The 24304-nt window shown below is 44.9% G+C and overlaps 1 protein-coding gene across 3 annotated transcripts in view; it reads right to left on the reverse strand.

Moving 5' to 3' along the window:
• LOC121685016 (Kv channel-interacting protein 2-like) overlaps positions 1-24304 on the reverse strand; it is a 133155-nt gene that overhangs the window by 58917 nt on the left and 49934 nt on the right. Inside the window, exon 1 of one of the 3 annotated variants that reach the window (XM_042065250.1) lies at positions 11533-11793. The exons of the other annotated variants lie outside the window; for them this stretch is intronic. Coding sequence (XP_041921184.1) covers positions 11533-11620 — 88 coding nt within the window. The 5' untranslated portion in view covers positions 11621-11793. Of the gene's footprint in view, positions 1-11532; positions 11794-24304 lie in introns of those variants that run through there. 3 annotated transcript variants of the gene reach the window in all.

Genomic DNA, 24304 nt, shown 5'->3' on the forward strand with positions numbered 1-24304 from the left:
TTTGGTCATTTCAGTGCTGTTTAGCCTCTAACACCCAGTGCTGTGTTGATCAACCCAGGCTCCTCTCTGCAAAAATACCCTACACTATGTTTCAGCCTTGTCCCTGCTCTGTCCACCACCCCTCCATCCACACCTATACTGTATTCTCTCCTCTCTCGTGCCCCTCCCCCTTCCTCGTGCAGACAGCTGCTAATAGGAGGCTATTCTTAGCCAACGCAAGAGAGGTGTGAGAGTCCAGATGATGGATGAAGGTGACGTTCCACACCTCTTCGCCAAGTGGGAGAGAAGAGCAGGCAGGTTGGTGGCCAAGGACACTTCACCAAGAGAGAGAGAGAGAGAGAGAGAGAGGTGGAGTGGGGGTACTGTACCCAGCCACAGGATTCATGTGTCTAGGACACGCATCTCTCATTAAAACCCTGTACCAGCGGGAAGGTTGTTAAGATCAGGTCATCTCTTCCTCCAAAGAAGGCTGGTACATAATCTCCTGGAGCTTGCTCAGAACTGTCAAGCCCAAGCCTCTGAGAAATATCACAGTGTGTGTGATTGCATATGTGTGTGTGTGTGTGATTGCATATGTGCATGTGTGTGTGTGTATTTCCTCCTCTCCTCCACAGCCAGGCTACTGGCCCTCAAGTATGCTTGGCAGGCGTGTGGGACAGATGGGTAAACAAACGAGCGGCTTGCATATCTGTGGAGCCCTGCAGAAAGCTGTCGCCACTAGAGCAAGGCGCGTTGGCTGCTCCCACCCAGCAGTGGCTGCCTCCAGACTCCTCTGCACCTTCCAAAAAAATAAATAAAAATAAAAATAAAACCTCAAAAAAAGGCGTTGGGGTAAATCATCCAGAGTGTCAGCTGTGACTGAGACGTGTCGGTGGCAGACAGGCTCAGTCACGACTGCTGGGCGAGGGTGACTCGCGGTGCCACAAACACACAGGGGTTGGCAGCGGCAGTGGCACTGCTGAGATGCTTCTCACTGTGCGAGGCGGGAGGAAGCGAGGAGAGAACAGAGGCCTTAACTGGCACGTGCCACGTGCATGTGTGTGTGCGTACGTGTGTATTTCTGTAAGAGTGTGTTTGTGCATGCATGTGTATGTCTGTAAGTGTGTGTGTATATCTGTAGGTGAGAGGGTGTGGGTGGGGGTGGGTGTGGAGAGTTATGAAGAGCATCTGATTAGCTTTTTTCTCCAAGTAGCTCCAGGGAGTGGAGTTGTGGTCTTCACATGTCAAGCAGAAACCTCCCCAAAGGTGTCCACTCCAGAGACCACCCATTAGGCAGCAGACACTAAAGGCCCATTCACACCAAGAACGATAACGATAACTATAACTATAACCATAACGATAAAAGCGTTCACACTGAACAACGATAAACAAAGTCTCTCATTGTGTTAATAAATGTGAGGGCTAAAATTCGATGGGTTCTGATTGGCTATTAGCATTTTATCGTTGTGAAAATCGCTCTGAAAGTGATCCCCAACGATATCGTTCTTCATGTCGTTATCGTTATAGTTTATGTGTGAACGTCGTCATTCATATTAACGAGAACGATATTTATTTATAGTTATCGTTATCGTTATCGTTTTTGGTGTGAATGGGCCTTAAAGCTCAGGGATTAGGAGCGGGATCAATGATCATCAGCTCCACACACACACAAACATACATATGAAACAAATACACACACCCACACCCAGACACACACACATGCACACACTCACACACACACACACACCATACAGCACTAAGAGACAACAGCATAACACACACATCACATAGCACTAAGGGACGATAACATCACAGTGGCCGTTGTGACATTACGTAAGTCAATATCTAAAGCTAAAGCACTAACGGCTGACCACACAGGTGGCACGCTTGTATACGGAACCTCATACAGTGCACCTAAATAATCAAACACATAGCCTACTGTTTGCTATGTTTATTTTTAACCCACTAATAAGTTAATACTCTCTGCCTCAAACAGACACAGTGAATACAGATGGATGCAGGCTTTGGATGTTATTATTAGAAATGGGTGCATCAACAGAAGCATATGAGTTATGCTTTTGCCGAATCTTGCATCCATCAAGCGCCTCGTCTGTGTGCTTTCACACATTACCATTTGTCAGCGCTCTATTATCAGTGCCGCGCTGCTCTCCACAAATAACCCCAGCAGCTCCTGAAAGTATTAGAGGGAGCTCAGCTGCCACTCCTGTTCTGGTTAAAATGGTGATATATTGAGACATGCTGTGAGTCTAGCGGGAAACGTGGCAGCAGACGAGGTGAAAATTGTGAGGTGTTAAAAAAACACCAAAACGTTGAAGATGGTCATCTTTTTTCTTCTTTTTCATTTTGTGTGTGTGTGTGTGTGTGTGTGTGTGTGTGTGTGTTTTTGCATGTGTGTGTGTGTGTGTGTGTGTGTGTGTGTGTGTGTGTGTGTGTGTGTGTGTGTGTGTGTGTGTGTGTGTGTGAGGTGGGAAGAGCAATTAACAAGAATATAGTGTAAGTCTCAGATAACTTCACTTCAGTAGGGCTGGTGAGTCGCACTGAAGAAGGGAAGAGTTGTTTTTGGTATCTGATCTCGCTGCTTGTGTTGGTTTTGACACCATGACTGATAATGCCTATGAGAAGTGTGATACCAAGCAGCTCCTGACTAGCAGTTACATCACATCTATTATACAGGTATCACACACACACACACACAACACACACACACACACACACACACACACACACACACACACATACACTTACACACAAACACACACACACACACACACACATATACACACACACACACACACACACACACACAGTGTCGCTTGAAACATATGGTTGAATACAAATATCCAATTTTCCCATATGAAGTGCCAATCTCAACACTAACACTATTGTTACATGCTATCCCGTTGGTTAGTTGATATAGATCATTATAATCAATGTTTACTTTGAAAAGTGTAATTACCACCTCAATCTCTCATGATGACTGGTTGTCACTTGGTCATTTCTCTGGTTGTCACTTACAGTGTTTTACGATTGTTTACACACTAAACTAATATAATTATAAAATTATATTAAATACAAAATAAAATTTGCAAAATTCTACTCCAAGGAGCAAAACACCTCCACAGATTAGCACATTACACACAACGTCTGCTTCACCCTTTTTGCAAAACATTACACACAGTGATTTGTAAAACTCTACACACATTTTCACACCTTAGACACAGATAAGGATTGTGAGGTTACTTCCTTGTCATTACAAAGCCCCGGATTGCCAATGACCACACTAATGAACAAATTGTATAATCACATCCACCAGTTGTGGAAGCACACATGTGCTAATTTGAAAACGCAGCACTCAGGTGTGCTATAAAAGGCAGCAGTTGAATTCACCTATCTTCAACAAAAATGGAAGGAGCTAGAAGAAGAAGAAGAGTGAGAATGAGAGGGGGAGCTCAAAGAGGAGAAGGAGGTAGAAGAGGAGGCCCAGGTAGAGGAAGAGGAGAAGAAGGAGATAGAGGAAGAGGCAGACAGAGAGATGATGAATAGTTAGTTTTTCTTCAGAGTCAAAGTGTATGTACTTAATGTAGTAATTTTTATTTGTCTACAGATTTTATTTGTTTCATTGATTTCATTGTTGGTTGATTACTGTAACTGATTATGGTAAGAAATACTGTAAGTATTGAAATAAATACTTGAAATATTCAGTCTGCAGCATCAGGGTTGTGCAGTGCTTGGTAGGTTTATAGTAGGCCTATTTGTGTACATTCTCCCTACAGTACTGTATATCTCAAACTAATCATGAAGAATGTTGTGGGTTTGTCACTATTGCCATCTAAATTATCCCTTACATAACAATGTCTGGCCAAAAATCTAGCACATGCTATTTCCTAAAATTAGTTTTTTTACCAACGTGTTTTTTATTTATCACAGCAGTGTGGAACTGGCGGCAATAGTGTCTGATCATTGAGGACTGTGTTGGTTAAATGAAAACTAACAGCATTTTCACAAATATGTGTATATGTTTTGACTGAAGTGTGTATGTTTTGACTGAAGTGTGTCATTTTGCAAACAATCTACGAATTATGCAAATTGAGTGTGGTGTTTGGATAGGTTAGGGTCTCAGGGTAGGACAAGCACTGACTTACGGGTGGGGCTTCTGTGATGTTACTACCTGTGGCTAATTGGTAAATTAAAACACCTGTCCTGAGTCCTTGGCTCACAATTAGTTCAGGCCTTTGAAAAAGACAGGCGGCCTGATTTCCCCTTGGTAGCATTTGCCTGTGAGCAAGGCAAACTGGAACATTTTCTGAACACAAACAAACAACGCTATCCAGTAGCTATCAGGTCAGTAAGAGCCACAGATAAGTGACCTCTCACTGAAGCTCTGCCAAGCTGGCACCCACATATCTGCAACCACACACCTATGTCTTACTTCCACTTCCATGTACATCACGTAAGCCTTGACTCAGGGGTATACGTTAAGTGATACTATGATAGCAGTTATGTGTGATATTTGTCAAACTAGGCTTTCAGCTCAGATCTGTGCACGTTCTCGGTGTTGGGATGACGTTGGCCAATCGTGAAACGTGGAGACGCACAAGACCGCCTCTATTTAAAAACAATTCATGAGCGATAGCTTAATCTACACTGTGGTCATTTTTTGTGTCTAACCTATAACATCAAATAAATCAATTGTCATCAGTTGTTGTATGGTATGCATGTCCATAGTGGGATATTTGCACGCACAGCACTATTAAAGCGCATTCGAGATCCAAAATGTTAGTAGAGGCGGAGCTCCACCTGTAAGATATATGACAGAATCCTATACGTGAGATAACTTTGTTTTTAAGACAATTGATTGGTCCGTGGGCGGTAGATTACACAAGCTATTACTTAGCACATAACCTCCTCCCGACCAGGTTTGGTTGACAGCATAAGATACCATGGTGATATAGCAACACTAAAACAGATCCACTTTCGTGTCACAGCATACCCTTTGAGCTTTGAGCGCAACATACCTCGCTAACCCACTAATCGAGATTCGTAGTACACCCCACTGGTCTCTAGCCATTTGTCTGCATCCTTTGAGGTAGGTAAATCTAACCACCTGTGGTCCACCTACAACCCCACCCCCCCACACACACACACAGACACACATGCACACATACCTCCCTCCTCCACCTAAACCCTCCCTCCCGTAGCCCTCACCTCCCCTGACACAGGAGTGAGAGGGTGAGAGGCGTGGGGGTGGTGGAGGAGCTGGATAGGGATACCCCAGCAGGGAGACTGAAACAACAAAGCCGCAGGCCCAGGACACGCTGTCTGACGGGGTCCCGGAGTCCCGCTGGGCTTGAAGATTGCCTATTATAGACGAGCATTATACCACACCATCCATCTGCATGAACCAGGGAAGGATGCGAGGAAGGAGAGGAGGTGTGTGTGTGTGTTTGTGTGTATGGGGGAGTGGGGGGGGGGGGCTCATCAATTCACAAACAGCATAACAACAGATTTGAAAAAAAGAATCACACTGTTTTGACTGATTTGCCGCATGGAAATGACTGACTCCCACTGTGAGCTTTCCCGCATGGGGAGTAGACCGTGACCCCCCCACCACCGCCGATCACGCTCTGCCATGTTTTATTCATGCCTCTATTTCATGTGGAAAGTTGTTTTTAATTTAGCAAAGAGGAGGGGGTAAATAAACTGAGAAAAAATAACCATGAAAAAATAAAAATGTCTTAGTTTGACAGTGAGTCCAGTGCTGAATGAATAGACACATCATTAGAGTACAACATTTCCCTTTAATGCGCTGGAACTGAGGTTGGCAGCAGCGCAGCACGAGGATTGGGACTGCTATTATTTTGGAAGGCCAAGTTCAGAAAGTTGCTGTTTTTTTCCCCCAGTTCCCCGGCATAAATTTACAAGTAAATTTGCCAACCATTCGCTGCGCATACCACGGCGGGCTCTGAGAGGAATCCACTGCGGTGATGGGCTTATTTAGCATGACAACACAACAGTCAATTCCCCTGGAGTCATGCTGGCCATGCCCAGCACTGGTCATATTTACACGCCCTCACACACACTACACCACACACACACACACATTGTGTAGTGTGTAGTGTGTAGTGTGTGTTTGTGAGTGTGTGTGATGATGTGAAGCTGTCACTTCATGCTCAGTGCCACCCCATGCCACACTCCCAGCCGTGCTGATGACACTATCGCATGTTTGCCTCAGCATGGGGTGCTCTGTGGAACAGCCTCCAGGAAGCTAATCAAAGTTCTATACAGACCAGAGCCTTCCCTCTGTGTCTGGTGATACAGCAACAGTTGCGAGGTATTCACTTTGGCTCACACCAGACTCCGGTAGGCTGTCGAGTCGACAGAGAGATGAGCTGTCCAACGAACCGAACCGAAAGAATCACAGATTTCACCCTGCACGGGCACAGCTGTAGTCCTAGCACCAGCACTATAGGCAGAAGGGTTCTGTATATGTTTTTACAAAGAAATTTCACAAGAAATCACATTGTTTTGAATTTCATTATTCTGACCAGAGCGAGTTGGAAAACAAGAATTGTCAGTTGGATGTGGCAGAGGCATGCAAATACGAGGCACCGGTCTAAAAATGTTTATCAGTATGCAAATATGTGCATGCTCCATATGGGCTTGGTAATCACCAGCTATTAATTAGGATTTAATGTGCTCCTGATCCCCATGGGCTGCTGTGCACACTACTCCATTTGCTTTGGCACCGTGTCAGTGGGATAACAAATCGCTCATTGGTCCACAGCAGGTGGGAGGGGGGAGGGGGCTGGGGGGTGGGGTGGGTATTTCCTCTTCTAATGCTCCACGCTGCCTGCTGACGTATGGATCGACAAGTTGCTCTGATTTCTTTACCCTCTTTGATCTGCTAACTGATGATCAACTCTCCTAACCCTGACCTGTCAGAGCTCATCATCGAGCTCATTAGCGGCGACTTACAAGTGTCCACGCTGGCTGACTCAGAAATACCCCCCCTCCCCCCCACCCCTCACCCTGACCCCTCTCCTGCCAGCTTTGATGTGCCCTCGTATTCGTTCTTGACGGGATGAGTGGATAACGGCAGTCACTGGTGTGGGCACATCGCTGAAGCAGCCAGGAATCTATGTAAATCTGGAGGTGCACAACAGTGTGTTTTAGTGGGGACAGATGGGGACTTGATATTCATGGGTGTCACACAATGCTGTTTACTCTCTGTTAGTGCGTATGGCTCTAACTACTGAAGAAGGCTGGCTGAAGATCCACCGGTACACCTCCACCAGTTTCAATGGTTTCAAACTTAATATTTCAAATACACTCAAACAAGACCAGGAAATACCTCATGAGTATAACAGCAATCTTGTTTTAGTTCACCAACACGCTACACAACACAACCTTAAACCACACTACAGAGCACATTAGAAAATCAATGTGTATAAATGCACTGTGCTTCCATATGCCTCCTTGGCGTACCCTCCTAATCTCAGGGTGCAAACCAAAGTATCAGTCTCCTACTACTAATTTTCAATCAATATTTTCGGTAGCATTTAAAACTGTAGTAACTAGGCAACAAGGGTTCTGTAAAATAAAATGGGACCATCACCCAGGACTGTACGTTTTCACAGGAAAGCTCAATGATAAAACTGATTTACACAATGCTTGGCAGAGACTGCTTGAAAACAACCAGGTGTTGTTTACACTGGAAGACTACACACACACACACACACACAAACAGACACACATACACAATCCCTCATAACTCCTTCAGCCAAAGTGCACGTAATACATAGTGAGGCTATTCATGTGCAAATTGCCCTTTTCTCCTATTCAAACTCCATCTAATCACTAATGGCGACTGGAAAAAATGCTCTTTGTGTCAAGGAAATTTGACTGAGATCATCATTTTCACAGCTTTTCCCAGAATATCATGCCTTTGTTTGTGTAGAACTAATGCGTTAAAAAAATGGACAGAGAACAAAAGAATCTACTTTCCCAGGGGAAGATGGATAGACTGACAAAAACGAGAAAAGAAAACAACTTCACTTAAAACTTCATTTGTTGAGCACCACTTCCTTGCAACTCATCTTCAGCTTATCCTTGACTTGCAGAGCCACTTTTTGTGTCTGTTTCTAAATCAGTTTCTAAATATGTCTGAACGGGCTCCTCCTAAACCAGCATCCTCATGTATCCCCCCCCCCAACAGGAATGCATGATGGAGAGGAGAAAATTAAATTGATGCTAATTACAGACCGTGGTGGGAGTGAATCATGGATCCGCGGCAAATTTATTAACTAGACCCCAGAGGTATACATCAACTCCTCCTAATCACTGCCACAGCAAGCGTGGGCAGGGGAGGGATGGGGGGGTGGGGGAGTTCAAACGACCTCTGAGGTCTTTCTGTGGAGATGAGCTACATCTTAATTATTGTTTTTATTGACAGAGCTGATTACCGCTGAGGATATTTATTTCCCTCTCGCTGTCTTGGTGGAGGATGATGGAAGACCTCCGTGCCACGTGGCACCGCAGAAAGACCTCTTATTTGGATTGTGTGATGCTCCTGCCTGTGTACAACTTCCAGACGAGCACCCCCTCTTCCTACTGTGACAGATGTCAGACAGGAGTGGGGGTTCACAGTCCTATGTACTTTCTTTTTTCTACTGTCTTTGACCTTGAGTGACATAACAGTAATACTGACAAGACAGGTTGAGATACTGTATGATGTGGTACAAATGACCCCTTGTCCATTTTGATGACCATGCACAGATGACCTTATCTCTGTCGATGAAACCTGAGGTCAAAGACATAGAAGAGGTTTCATTAAAATTCACTTAGATGAAATTAAACTCCTCCAAATGCTTCTATAAATAGGCAGCTGCAAAGACCATATTATCAAGCAAACTATTTTTAGTGCTCTCGGGGTGTACTGTGCTTATGCAAATAGATGCATAGTACTATACATATAAAAGCATACTCCAAAAACAAGCATGGTATGCACAGACAAACACACTCAAGGACAAACTAGCGCCACACTCTCCCACAGAACACAGCTGCATGAGCTCAAATCATTTGCATGCTGTCACTATGTGTAATGCTGGGTGCTGGGTCCTTGTGTGCAGACATGAGCAGCTGTATGTATGTGTGTGTGTGTGTGTGTGTGTGTGTGTGTGTGTGTGTGTGGAGAGTGCATGTGTGTGTTTTTGAAAGTGTGTGTGTGCATGTATGTACAATCTCTGGATGTCTGATGGCTTTTTGACTGCCCACCCAAAACAGGTTCTCATCGAGGCCTCACTCACAACTGCCCCTAAGAGAGTTGAATTTTATCTAAGAACACCCTGTGTGTGTGTGTGTGTGTGTGTGTGTGTGTGTGTGTGTGTGTGTGTGTGTGTGTGAGAGAGAGAGAGAGAGAGAGAGAGAGAGAGAGAGAGAGAGAGAGAGAGAGAGAGAGAGAGAGCACATGATCTGTCCTCTAAACCCTCAATAAGTGTGAGCTTGTTCGTCTGAGATGAAAGAGAGAAATAGAGAATTGTGATATTTGCTTCTGGCTGATTTCAGGCTGGTCAAAGCAGTCATGTGCGCGTGTGCAGGTGTGACGTGCACACTAATGAAATGCATCATGGGGACCCCCTCCCCATAACCCTCCATCAATTTTTCACTCCAGTACAGAAAATACTGTTTGATGTTTTTTCGCAGGTCAACGCTGAGAGTATTGATCACTGAACGGCCTCGGGCCCAGGCGTGTCTCGACCACCACACAGATCAGAGTATTTTATCGGATATAATATAGATTATAGAGCACCTTATCCTGGAGCCAGACAACGGTGCTCGGACGATGAAATCGGTCAAGTCAGCGGAGATAACACAACCTGATTGAGGCTGGATTGGTGGAGAGTGCGGAAAGCCAAGAGGTGAACAGCCGTTAAAGTTATCACAGCTGTGGCCGTTCGTGTCCCTTTGAAGCTGGTCAGTGGCGAGGAGAGTTGGACTGGAGAGGGAAACGGCCAAATATGAAATATCACGACTCGATGGCCTTAATGAAATCAGTCTTTTGAGCGGCCGTGGCGAGTTCCCCCACCGCTCTCCAAAGGCCAGACAAGCGGGAGCCGGTCGCCATGGCAACCACGGCAACCACGGGAGGGATAAAATCTAAAATGCTCTGTATACAAACCTATTCCGCATTGATGATATTTCAACCCCCCCACCCCACACACTTTGTCTTCTGCCTTTTATCCTCTCCCCTTAGGAAAAGAAGACCTTTCAGACTCTGACAGGGAGGTTGTCATAATTCTCTTTTTTCGCCCTGTCAGCATTGTCCCAACAATGTAATTCATTTATCAAGGTCATATCCATCTTTTCATTCTGACCAGCGCCAGAGAGTTTTAAATGTATGTGTATATAATTTCCATTCCTTTCTGAAAACTCTAGTCTACCCACATCAGTCATCAAAGCCCCCACAAGGTGTAACACTTCAAAAGATCACTTGTACAAGCATCATATGTCATGACCAGCACAGATCTCCTAAAACCTGTCTGTTTGATGAGATATGCCCTCTCCCTTCGTCCTTTATATAAGTCTGTTCTCCAGTCTGAAACAGCAACCAATCCACTATTCATCACAGTCATTTACAGGTCTCTGTAAACTCAAGATTTTTAAAGACAATCTGTTGCAGTACAAACTGCACTGCTCACAGTGTAGTGTATGTGATGTATTGGACACAGGGAGGGACACAAAGTAACACCTGAGGTCTTACTTATATATCAGCTGGAGTCCTACTGCATTCATTAGCTGAAGGTTAAATCTGCTCATGAAAGAGTGAATGCCTGTGTGGATAATAGCAGTGTACTGTAATTGAAAGGCAAGAAATGGGGGTGCTTTTAGTCAATTTATCTGCACTAAAATACCCACAGTATTCTCACAGCTCAATTAATTATATTGTCTTGCAGCATTCATTTTCTTGTAGAGTTTAATCCATCACATGCTCACACTTCGCTTGATCAAGCACACACACACACACACACACACACACACACACACACTCACACACACACACACACACACACACACACACACATACACACAAACACACACACATATATGCATGCACACATATACACACAAGTCTGAACATACACAGAAAACACACACCCACACCCACACCCACACACACACACACACACACACACACACACACACACACAGACAAACACTAAACCACTAAGAATGTGTAGCCAGATTTTGTCAATGGGATTTTTACATACATCCTGCCATCTGACAGAAAACCCTAACTTGCCAACCCTACCAAAAAGCAACTTTGCACGAAAACACATACTTTGCATCTCCTTACAATGCACAGGTTAAAACACACCTGGGACAAGTTCAACAAAAAGCCCAACATCCCACAACAGTAGCAGCATCAGCATCAGTAGCCTAGCCTCTCTTCTGCCCTTCGGTCACTCCTGCCGGTGCCGCCACGCGCCCGTGCTTCTACGGCTACGGTACTGACATGCTTGAGTGGTGTCCTACCTTGGGTCAGTGTGCCGGTGACGAATCTGTAGAAGTAGCGGGCCACCTTGGTCAGCTGCCTCTTGCACCTCTTCCTGCACTGGCTCATGGTGGCTGGAGGAGGTGAGGAGGGAGAGGGGGTGGAAGAGCGACTGATGGAGGGAACGGCTTCCTCTTGATCAGGAGACGGGCAGAGGGGTGTGAAGCGTGGCGGCTGCTGTTAGCGCGGCTGCTCTCTCCTCTCGCTCTCTCTCTCTCTCTCCTTCTGAGTCTCTCTCAGTCTCCTTCACTCTCTCTCTCTCTTTCTCTTTCTCTCTCTCTCTTTCTCCTTGGTAGCGCAGTGCTCAGCAGACCTTCCTGGGCTCCACCTGTAGGGTGCTCTGGTGTCAATCAGCCGCGAGGACCTGTCTCCTCCCACTGTTTCTCGGGGAGAAGGTTTTCACTGGCTCTTTCAACAGCCAGCGGGAGCACGACCAATAAACATCTACTACTATTACTCACTTGGAGTAACAGGAGGGCTTCTCTGCCTCTTCTTTTTCTGTTTCCTCCTCTTCTTGTTCCTCTTGTCCAGTCCAGAGGGATTTCGTTTTTCTTTTTTTTCTTTTTTCACCTTAGCTTCAAAGCTTTTTAAAGACCGCTGTCTCCAAAAGCTTCCGTTCTGAGTGTATGTTGGCCACAAGGTGAAACGAAGCAGGGGGAATAAAAAAAGGCAAAAAAGTCCACCAGGGGAAACAGCCACTTTGTGATATTTGCTCAAGGAGATTTGCTCCTCTCTTACCACACCGGCTAATATCCAGGAGAGCAGAGACGCAGGACTCTGACTGTTCACCTGCTCACACCGCCACTGAGAGAGGAGAGAAAGACAGATGGAGGCAGGCAGGGAGGGAGGGAGGGAGAGAGGGAGGGAGGTGAAGGAGGTGAGAAGGGGAGGAGGGGTGAGACCTCTGGCTCCAAACCTGGCGCTGGCTGGGTGGCACGTCTCACCTCAGCCGGGTCGGGGGTGGGATGCGACGTGAGACGTCACGTCACATTACAGACACTCTTCAGGTCTGCTCACGTCATGTTTGCTCCTGAGCTCTCCTTTGGCCTTTTTCTTTAAAAAAAAAAAGAAACTTTTCTTCTGTCAGTCTTTTTACTCTGAAAGCTTGCTGATCCAACCAGGCTGAATAGATGATAGCATAAGACAATGAAAAATATCCCAATGTATTTGCTTTGCTTGTTTTTTGTTATTTGAAAAGCTTAGAATTAAAAAAATAAACAACAACAGCAACAACAGCAGCAGTAGCCACAGCACACGGCAGAGGAGCAGCTGCAGAGAAGAAAGTGTCTTGTCAAAGAGAGAGCACGCGTGCACACGTATGTGTGTGTGTAAAAGTGTGTGTGTCTGTGTGTGTGTGTGTGTGTGTGTGTGTGTGTGAGTGGAGAGAAGTGGCGTCGTGGTGTCAGATGAGATCAGTAGAGGTGAGGAGATCCCTTCGGTCCTGTCCGCTCCTCCCATCAAACAGGCGGGACAAACACTTCAGTCAGCCCCGCTCACCTCTACACTCATCAGCGCTGCAACGAGCCCTGACACACACACATACAATACGCACGCACAGTCGCACACTCATGCCTGCCGCGTGGCAGAGTGCTTTAGTGGAGCAGAAGGACGAGAGAGAGAGAGAGAAGAAAAACACACACACACACACACACACACACACACACACACACACACAGTCTTTACACTCTTTTCTTGCTTTTTTCGCTTCTTTTTTCCCCACACTCTCCCATTTCCGGCTCACGCCCTCTGGTTGATGTCTGCTTTTTATCACTCTCTCTTTCTGTCTCTCTCTGTCTTTCTCTCTGTCTCTCTCCCTTGCTCTCCCTCTACACTCTGTCCCCCACCCTCTCGCCAGGAGCTCGCCTGGTTTGCTGGATGCTGTGAATTAGAGGTGATTATGGTTGCTTGGCAACCAGAGACTCCATGGATTTTGCTCCAGCCAATCAAAGCAAACATGTCGCTTTTTACTCAGCCCAATCAAAGCAAAACAAACAAATGCCAGAGTCTGGTGTATTGTGCAGCATGTGAGACATGATAGGTTTATCAGTCAACTGACAGGTGAGTGGATTCTCTCTCTCCCTATTTTTCTTCATAAGAAAGCACATACATGAAGTATACACACATTCATGCACAAACACCCACAAATACTGACATTCACTCACTGCTACACACACACACACACACACACACACACACACACACACACACACACACACAGGGCATGTGGGATCACAGCCTTGATTAATTATCCTATTACAATCCCATATGTTTGGTTCATGTCACTAATCTATTGGCGCCTCCATGTTATTAAAACAGCATTATGAATGCATTTTAAATCAGATTTGCCTAATACGTGAACATGAGGCATATATTGTTTTTTCCATATGTACCCCATTAATTAAAAATTAAATAAAAAATAATTAAGTTTTTAAATGCTGATACAGTACAAGTGATACTGGTTACATTACTGTATGTCAACAGGCTTGGAGGAACCAACTTGATTCTCAAAATAGCACTAAGCTTCAGAGAAAATCATTAATCAGTCACCAGTGCTGGGCCCTAATGGAGGCGAACAGCATGACAGGAGACATGGGGGGGGGGGGGGGGGGGGAGGAAAAAAAAAGACAAAAAAGAAAAAAACCCTCTTTGATGGATAGAATGGGCAAAAGAAGAGAGTGTGTTTAACCTCTGGGCTTGCTGGGAGACGAGGCTCCTTACGATGCCATCACCCTCAGCAGCCGTCGCAGCGTCACCTTGAGCTGCCACCAGCCCCCTGTCCACTCACCCCGTTAAAAGCCTCCCTCTCCCCCAACAGCACATTCAGTCTGACCTTTCCTTAAGCCCCGTGCTCGTAATCTTATTAAAGCGCACTCACAAGCGGCAACAAATTGGATTGTTCTAGCTCGGTCGGACGGGCTAGATTGTCTCAAGTTGGTACAGGCTCGTTGGTTAACACCGTCATTCAGAGGCACAGAAAATCTTACAGGTTGATGGCTGCTGGCGATGCGTCATGGCATAAATGTGTTAAAGAGAACAAGAACAGGACAGAAAAAGACAAGAAGATGTATGGCTTAAGAGCTCATAAGGTTAAAAATTTTAGATCTCCACCTCTTCAAATGTTACATCAAATATGCATTTCCATCCATGTCACATATCAGCTGGATCCTTAGAGGAACACAGAAAAAGAAGTGAAGCGTTTCATTACATTACTGCTGGTGCATAAGAGAGTGCAGTAGATTGGTTGTGTGAGTGGCGTAGGCGACCATCATGCCCATGCCCTGTTGCTCATCCTCCTTGGCCTCATTAGTCATTCTCCGTTTGACTCCGGCCACTCGTATGACATACACACATATACTGTACAAACACACACACACGCACATACACACACACAGAATGATGAAAATGCTCATCTACGCATCGACATAAACACACACACCCACACACACTCACACACATAGACATAGACAGAGACAGAGAGAGAGAGAGAGCCTCTCACAGGCATAGTGTACAGTGTGGGTAGAGAGGCAGCACTAAAAAGCACTTCACACTCATTACGCCTGACATGAGAGTGACAGACAGCTTGAGCTGTCGAGACAATAGTAAAAAGCGTGGCCAAACAGCACTCCTTTTAAGCAAGAAGAAACTGAATTTCAGTTGAAGTGATTCAAATTGTCTCCTTACCGACACCCTCAGGGCCTTAGCTGGAAGATGGAGGACTGCGGGGGAGAATGTGAGAAAACAACGGACAATGTGTTCTCTGATCACAGTGTAAGCGGTAATTATGGAGTATGCTTGAGCTGTCAAAGAAAAGACTCCTGAGATATTTGGTGAAATAATGAGGCCGCTGTGAAGTTCTGCTCCATAACATCTGACGATCCCCTGCACTCTTTCATTTTAAAACATATCCCAGTCAGTGTTTAGTCTAGTTCACATTTGGATACGTTTGTCAGTGGGGGCATACCCTACATTTCTTTGAACAATAATCAATAATCATTAATTGATCAATCAAGTACTTCTTACTTTTCCACAAGTAGTAGGAACATCTCAAATGTTGAATTTTTTCCACTGCAGTCCTGAATCTATTTCAGAAACTTTTGGACTGGATTACGGTGGTATGCACATATCGATCTCGGAGGTCTCGCAAGTGGATTTCTTTTTGAGTGAAGTCTCCATAATGACCATCTTCAGAGAGGGGAGGCAAATCCCTCCAGCCCCTTCACCGCTTGGATGAAAGACATGCCTGCCAGGCATGAAGCGCTGCCTCCCACTTTATACAAACAAGCAAAAACAAACAGGTAAATAAATAAACAAACAAGTTTGAGGAGAGTGGCAAGACACAATGAGTTGTATGAGAACAAGAGAGCCTTGCATTCTGCTTGACTGACTACCTGCCAGAACTCCAATAATTGCTGGGGAGACATGAAATCCATGTGTGAAGGCTGTGACTGCCTCTGAGAGATGGGATTCAGGAGGCAGACGGAGAGAGGGCAGGAGCAGACTTCATTCAACATGCAGAAATGCTGCAAATACAGACACCAAACACACATGCACACACACACATGCTCTCTCTCTGTCTCTCTCTCTCTATCTCTCTCTGTCTCTCTCTCTCTCACACACACACACACACACACACACACACAAACACCAATAACCCACAGAGATGTGTACGCAAAATATGTGCACAAACAAATAAAAGTACACACACACACACACACAAACACCAATAACCCACAGAGATGTGTACGCAAAATATGTGCACAAACAAATAAAAGTACACACACACCACACACACACACACACACACACACACACACACACACACACACACGTCTTTAAGGATATTGTTGCACAAACATACACTCTCTCATGGAGGAGAGCGGGGAAAAGATTGCGAACAGCGTGCAGAGAGAGCCTCCAACAGCAGAAGGGCCCAACTGACAGACAGAGGAGCAGCTCTGCCACCTGGAGAATTTCACAAAATTAAAAATACAAACTGCCAGCACTGACACTCGGTTTGTGGGTGGGTGTGAATGGGTGTGTGTGTTTGTGTGTTTGTGTGTGTGTGTGTGTGTGTGTGTGTGTGTGTGTGTGTGTGTGTGTGTGTGTTGTGTGTGCAAATGTGTTAGAGATATGGATGTGTTTGCACATGTGTGTGTGTGTGTGTATGTGTGCGCGCGCGCACGCGCGTGTGTGTGTGTGTGTGTGTGTGTGTGTGTGTGTGTGTGTGTGTGTGTGTGTGTGTGTGTGTGTGTGTGTGTGTGTGTGTGTGTGTGTGTGTGTGTGTGTGTGTGTGAGTGTCGGTGCATATGTATGTTTGTGAGTGTGGAAAAAGGATGGGGAGAGGTGGTGTGAAGACGGGTTGGGTGGAGCTGGGATGTGTTGTTTTAGTGCCATGGCACATTCGTGGGAGGCTTTGCAAACACACGCGTCACGCAGGGCGCCAGCCCTGTTTGCGTCTCGCCCAGACCGGCCTCCTTCTGGCTGGTGATATGGTAACTCCCAGGAGCTGAGGAGCGAGAGAGGCTAGACACAGCTTTGCGTCCCTGAGAGGGGAAGGACATGAACCACTGCGCTGGCAGATCAATAAGGCATAGAGTCCGGGCAGAGCTTTTCCAGAACACCTGGAAGGCATTTATAACACAATCATTACCTCTCCCGGCTCAAGCCACACACCTTATTTGCAAGAGGAGCTTTTTCCACACTACAAATCATGCATACAACCTGGTTAATAGGCCTCACCGTTTTTCACAGGGAGAAGGAAATGTCGATGAACTCTGGTTGAAAACCGACGGCTCTTTTTTTCCCAGCATTGCTCCACTCAAGATCTGGGGACATGATTGCTCAGCGATGACATTGAAAAGGAACAAGAAGGAACTGAACGGGTCCTCTTAGTGGATTATACATTCACCGCACATCTGTGTTACACGCAGGCAAAAAGAAGAGCCGATTGACTGATAAGGCATATTTGGCAACCCATTCAAGCTGTGGCATCAAGATAACCGAAGCTAAAAAAAAGTCTCCCTTTTCATCCTGAATAAAGCTCTCTCCTCACATACAGATCTGTCTCACAAAGAAAGTCAGTATGAATCGAAGAGGCAATGTGAGAGGTGAACAGCAAATGTATGCTATATATATATATATATATATATATATATATGTATATATATATATATATATATTAGGGCTGTCAATCGATTAAAAAAAATAATCTAATTAAATACATACTCTGTGATTATCTAAATTAATCACATATATAACTTTTGCTGTGAAAGTATTTTAAATATTTAAATTCAAATGAATCATTGAATAATCAGCATTAGTGACATTAAAGTTCAAAAACTCTTTTATTATTTTCACTGTTCAAATAAAAGTTTTTTTTTTTCACATACAAGGCATTTCAGGCCACAGATATAACCTAGGGGACACAATGAAAATTAATTAACACTCCCCTCAATGTCAACACTTATTTCTTTGCATTGATGTGCGACTATAGAGTTGATGAACTCCGGTGATATGCAAATTCCTTGCTGCAGACATTGCAGAGGACTTTATTTTCAACACTTTATTTTTTATCAACATCATCAGGCCATTTTTTAAAAGTAAATGTTCCAATCAATGATCCAGGCAGCACGTTTTCTTCTCTCTCCTTCATTTTACAGTCTGACTAGAACGGCTAGGGGTCAAAGGTCATACGGAATCGATTAATCTGCACTAATTTTTTTAATCAGTTATTTTTTCTCGAATTAATTAATCGAAATTAATCAGTTATTTTGACAGCCCTAATATATATATATATATATATATATTTTACTTCTACAAACATGAAACAAACTGGACTGGTCTAGCATAAATCTAATGTCCCATATTCATCATTCATCCAGGCAAACCAAAGACCTCATTACAGTCATGTTAAATGAGTCAGAGAACAGATTCGTACACAACAATGGCCAGTTAATTGCAGTCACGAATGCACATACATACACACAGACACACAGTACAGTACAGTACAGTATGTATACGAGTGGGATTACAATGAAGTGTTTTTTTTGCCAAAGAGTGCGTTCCCCAGTGACATTTGTAAATGTTAGTATTTCCTTTTCATCTTTACTGATGGTTCAATAATTACAGCTTTAAGCTCCTGCTGTCAAGCATCTATATAATGGACGCACTCAATCATACACAAGTGCGCACAGACATATACATGCGTTTGTACACACACACGCACGCACACACACAGACACACACACACACACACACACACACACACACACACAAACACACACCTACACACACACACACACACACACACACACACACACACACACACAAACACACACCTACACACACACACACACACACACACACACACACACACACACACACACACAAATGCACACACACATGTCTTCAAGGACTTTGTTGATGGTGGCTCAATGTCCTCACCTCTTTCTGCTTTGGGCAGTGTATGTTCATAGAGCCATAGATGAGAAGATGATGGCTCCTCATACAACACTGCATCAATCACTGATGCAGGTACACACATGCGCGTGCACACACACACACACACACACACACACACACACACACACACACACACACACACACACACACACACACACACACATGCATCATTGACATCAGTGGTCCATTACCTCCAGCAGTAAATTAAAAATAGCTCACAGCTATAGTAAATGGTATTCTTCTGTACTGATGGGCAATAGGTACCGTACACCAAACTACTCTGCCTGACATATTGTACATTCACGTCATGCACTGGGGTGATAGAATAAGGTCTGTAATGGAGAACATAACAATCCTGTACAATACATGTACAATACATCAAGTATACTGACAAATACAACCCAAGTGTACTGGGTATTACTTTAGAGAAACAGCACAACAAATTGTGCTAACAGCACAGACTTGCAGCAGCATTATTTGCCAGTATACAGGCTCCCTACTAACCTGCAACTGGTGTGGGTCTCAACACTTATAAAATAAGTTAGAAATAATTGTGTTTTTTTTTACTTAAGGAGGGCATGCCATTCGCAGTTGTACCCACAGATAAACAGACATGGGTTTCTACAATAGAGCTACAATGGCAAAATAAGCCCTTCCTGCAACAGAAATGCCACATGTCCAACTGCCTATCCTGTTTCCAGAGATGGCCAAGCAGAGTGGACTGATGGAGTCTTCATCCATCTGCTTTCTGGGTGAATCCTGCTTCCTGGATTGGGGGCATGTTCCAGGCAGGGGGACTCTCAGTGACACAGCTAATAAGCAAAAGGTTCTTTGACAGAAGACAGAAGACAGAACCTTTGGGAATTACTCAGGCATATGTGTGTGTGTGTGTGTGTGAGTGTGTGTGTGTGTGTGTGTGTGTGTGTGTGTGTGTGTGTGTGTGTGTGTGTGTGCGCACGCGTGTGTGAGTGCAGATCATCCCAGCAGTGTCCAGATGCTGCACACATCTGGAGCCAACACAAAGAGAGAGAGACAGTTAGAGAGAGAGATGGAGAAAGAGAGAGAAAGATGGAGAGTGAGAGAGAGTGAGAGAGACCCCTTTGTGTACTGGGTGATGTATGATTTCTTTCAGTCTTCAGCATACACAGTCTGCCACCTCCATGACAGATGCAGAAAAACTCACTCTGGCCTCTGTGGCCTGGTCTGGGGTCTCAGGACACAGCCCTACATGATGACCCTCTTGCTCTCTGTGAGTGTCCTGCTTCATGTCCACACTCAGTAAGAGCACCTGACCTACAGTACGCCTTTTCATTTTCCTTTTGATCTTGTTATCCTGAAAGTGTCAACTCTTTACAGGTATTGCTATGGCTACTGCATCCCTTCAACAAAAAGAGAGGCAGTGGATGCCCTCTGTGGCCTCTATATAGTGTCATGAGTGCGGATGGGAGTGCAGTTATAAGCACATAACTATTGTGCTGACTGAAAAGGAAAAAGAAAGTGATGTGGAAAGAGAGCGGAATAAAACCTTGGGATGACTCACCAAACCGAACACATCAAACCCACACCCAAAGACACTGGATGACACCGGTGGAGTCTTAGATAAACAGCAGCCAAACTTTTCAGGAGCGACTTCCAAAAACAAAACAAAAAGTTAAACATGCAGCCCTTAATGAAGGGAACCCATAACCATTAGGGGGGAATTAATGATGCACGTCTCCAGCCAACCAAGCGACAGGCACAAAGATTTGTTTTTGTCTGTGATATATATTCATTAACAGTCATTAGACAGAAACAAGGAGGCTGTGAGATGTCTATGAAAGCAGTCAGAGCGGATTTCCAGTACTGGATTTCTTTCTGTTCAGCTAGGTGTAGTTTGCCCCATTGGTGCTTGTTTTGTTGCACACAGCCAAAGCCTGCTTCGTGACTGGTAGGAGTTTGAGGCCCTGTTTTACAGGCACATCACATGCAGCAGTAGCCGTGGCTCGCCTGTTTCCTCCAGCATTTGCAATCAGGCCCTGAGGGGCTTTCCTGGCCATGGGCTGCCTTCAGTGGCTCTGGAAACAAACATCTGCCAGTCAGAGAGAGTCAAGAGTGCCACGGACTGACTGAGGGACTGACTGAGGGTGTGGGGGAGCAAGAGAAGAAGGGGCTGAGTGAGTGAGCTGGTGAGAGACAGAGACAGACACTGTCTGTCCCCATGGGGCTAGTGGAGGCCTATGGCTCTCAAATCAAAACAGCAGGACACCTGACAGAGAGGAACTGAAAGAGAAGGGAGTACAGAGAGAGAGAGAGAGAGAGAGAGAGAGAGAGACCAGGAGATGGCAAAGATAGAAGGACAAACATAGAAAAGTAAAAAGAGAGGGTGGATAGAGAGAGTGGGAGAGAGAGAGAAAGAGAGCGAGAGAACAGAGCAGGAGTGTGAGACACTGCTACTGAAAGAGACACTGAAGCTTGTTAGATGTGGCACTGTAGAGAGAGAGGGGAAGTGACAGAGAGGGAGCTCTCTTCAGACAGCAGGGGATAAATTATGAGGCGTGAGAAAGGATGCATACAAAGAGGAAACAGGGCAGGGAAAAAACGTGAAAATAGCTCTGAACAGGAGCCGGTGTAATGTATAGCTTGGGCTGAGCAGGTGTAATGTATAGCTTGGGCTGAGGCGGTGAACTGAGGCTTTGTCAGTTTGAAATGACTCTGCTCATTTGCCAACATGACACATGCATCCTTTCCAGGAATTCAGAATCCTCAATACACCATTTGCCGGTTATGATCGGCTGACAAGACCATTAAAAGTTCATTCCCCTGTTTTTAAAAGCCCTGTCAAGCGCAGCACCAGGGGCCGTGAAGAGACACAGCGGGGGGGGGGGGGGACTGAGCAGTCACAAAGCAAACCCATCCATTCATCCAAGAGGAGTCAAAAGGGATGGGCCTGCAGTGTGTGTGTATGCATGTGCGTGTGTGTGTGTGTGTGTGTGTGTGTGTGTGTGTGTGTGTGTGTGTGTGTGTGTGCGTGTGTGTGTGTGTGTGAAGCATAGAGGATGGATTATGATTGTATGTGATTGCCTAGTGTGTACTGAATGTGTGTATGTGGACAAGTGTGTTTCTGTGCATGTGTTTGTGTATTTGTGTGTGTGCACTGTATGTGTGTGTCTATGTGTGTCTGCGTATGTAAGTGATTGTGTGTGTGTGTAGGCCCTCCCTGTTACCCTTGCTTGCGTCAGACCCGGCCCAAACACCTGCTGTGTGACTGATGCCTCTCATTAGGGTGGCGCTGAGCCCTGTGCCAGCCAGCTGTGGGCATGCCTGCTCATGGTTCCACACCGCCACGTCAGCCCAGCCCCCGGCACCCGCGGCCCACCAGCAAGTGCCATTCTTCTGGAAGCCCAGCGCACCACAGCACTGTCCTGCTTCTGGCAACTGGCACAGTGGGACTCTGCAATGAAGCTAGAGGCTCTGTTTCAGAAGCCACACTCATCAGTGCCATTCAGATTCATCTCTATAGAACCTGTCAACGCATACGCTTCTCTCAGTGGGTGCCACTTCCAATACCAAAGAGTATGGTATATTTTAATAGGCTATTGTACATGACATTTTCATAGACCAGTAGAGAAAGAAACATACAGCTCTGCTGCACTTCTCCGAACACTGCTGTAAATAGGCTACTTGCTTTCCAGAAACTGTAGCTATGAATGTGGGGAAAATAGCTCAATCTGTTGCTATGGCAGGCAATCCAACAGCCACACCTCCAAACCCTATAAAACACCATGTATATTATGGGATGTGCATTTGCTTTCCTGTCACCTCTATGGTATTTTTGTGAACTCTAATTCCAATGGCGGTGTAGCCCTTCCGTGAATGAGTCACATGCTCTCCATTCCCAGGTGTCTTTCCGAGTTTCGCTGGCTTGGGAAATTGATGGCCCAGAGCAATCTTGTGTGTTACCTAAAAGATGTCGTCGTGTCGACAAGATTGATACCAGCAAGGCAGAGGGTGACTAAAATAGTAAAATTGTGAAATCAACCCCATTGTGACAAATGGAGAGGCAACCAAAATACCCCCCCCCCCCCCCCCCATTAATACGAAAAGAGAGAAATGGAAACAGAATAGAAACAATGAAAAGCCACTGCCACTGGGATTTCTTGATCATGTGATTTAAGCAAAAACAAAAAGGAAAGTAAAGACACATTTGGATCCCGTGCACACCAGTACACATACTGCCCCCTCTAGCCCACTGTAGCCAATACATGCAGATGTTGACAGGTTATCTTACTGATAAAGCTAATGAGAAAGGAACCTAAACATACAGTATTTCTGACAACTTTAATGCCATGCCTTTGAGAAGTAATGTCCTTTCTTGCTATGCGATGTAGAAGATGGATGGATGGATGAGAAGGCTTACAGATGACAGAGTCTGATTGGCTTTAGCTACAATATAGTTGTAATGTGGTGAGGCATTACACCCTGTGTATATAACATCTGTTTTGAGATTCACCTAACATAATAATCCATGCCCTGGAAGATGACTTCTGACATACATAGATGCAATACAGTGATTGTTACAAATGGATGTCTTCGGATGATTCGAACCACTTTTCTCTGGACCAAAAACAATGCAGTGATGACATCTAATGGATGCTTTATGTCAATGCAGTGAAACATAAACACCGGTGGTGAGAGCAAAACCATCAGACCTGCTTAGTATACAACTTGCTATTTACTGTACTGTAGGTTCGCTTTAAACAAAAAACTGTCTGTCAAATACTATAACCATAACCATAACTACTGTACAAAGAGAAAAGGGTACAGAATTTGCCTCTGTCGCTGACTGACACCTGTAGCTACAAATAGGTGTGTGTAACAATGCCTAAAAATGCTTTTGTACGCAATAAAGGAGTCAATCTCACTATAAAGTTCAGCATGACACATTCTAAAATGAGGAAAGTTGTTAAACTGTACATAGATGGACATTTAATGTTATTCACTCTGTTTATCGTCTGTCTGTCCCTCCATTTCTGTCTGTCCATCTATTTCCTTTTATCTGCCAGCAGTTTTTCATACTTCTAATGAATAAAATGTGCAGTGCAAGAGTAAGGATGCTAGTGATGGTGTCATGTTTGATCAGGGTATAAAATGTACTTGTCTGCCAATGGCGGGTAAACAGAAAAAAAATGCCAGCCAGAATATTTTTCTACCAGCCGCAAAACTATGTTATTATTAAAAAAAAATGTTTCCCTTGTTTCTCTGATTTAGTAGTTGATACAGTAGTTTCTTCCTCCAGATATGCCTTGATATGCC

This window comes from Alosa sapidissima, chromosome 16, assembly GCF_018492685.1.
Source record: "Alosa sapidissima isolate fAloSap1 chromosome 16, fAloSap1.pri, whole genome shotgun sequence".
Classification (NCBI taxonomy): Eukaryota; Metazoa; Chordata; class Actinopteri; order Clupeiformes; family Clupeidae; genus Alosa; species Alosa sapidissima.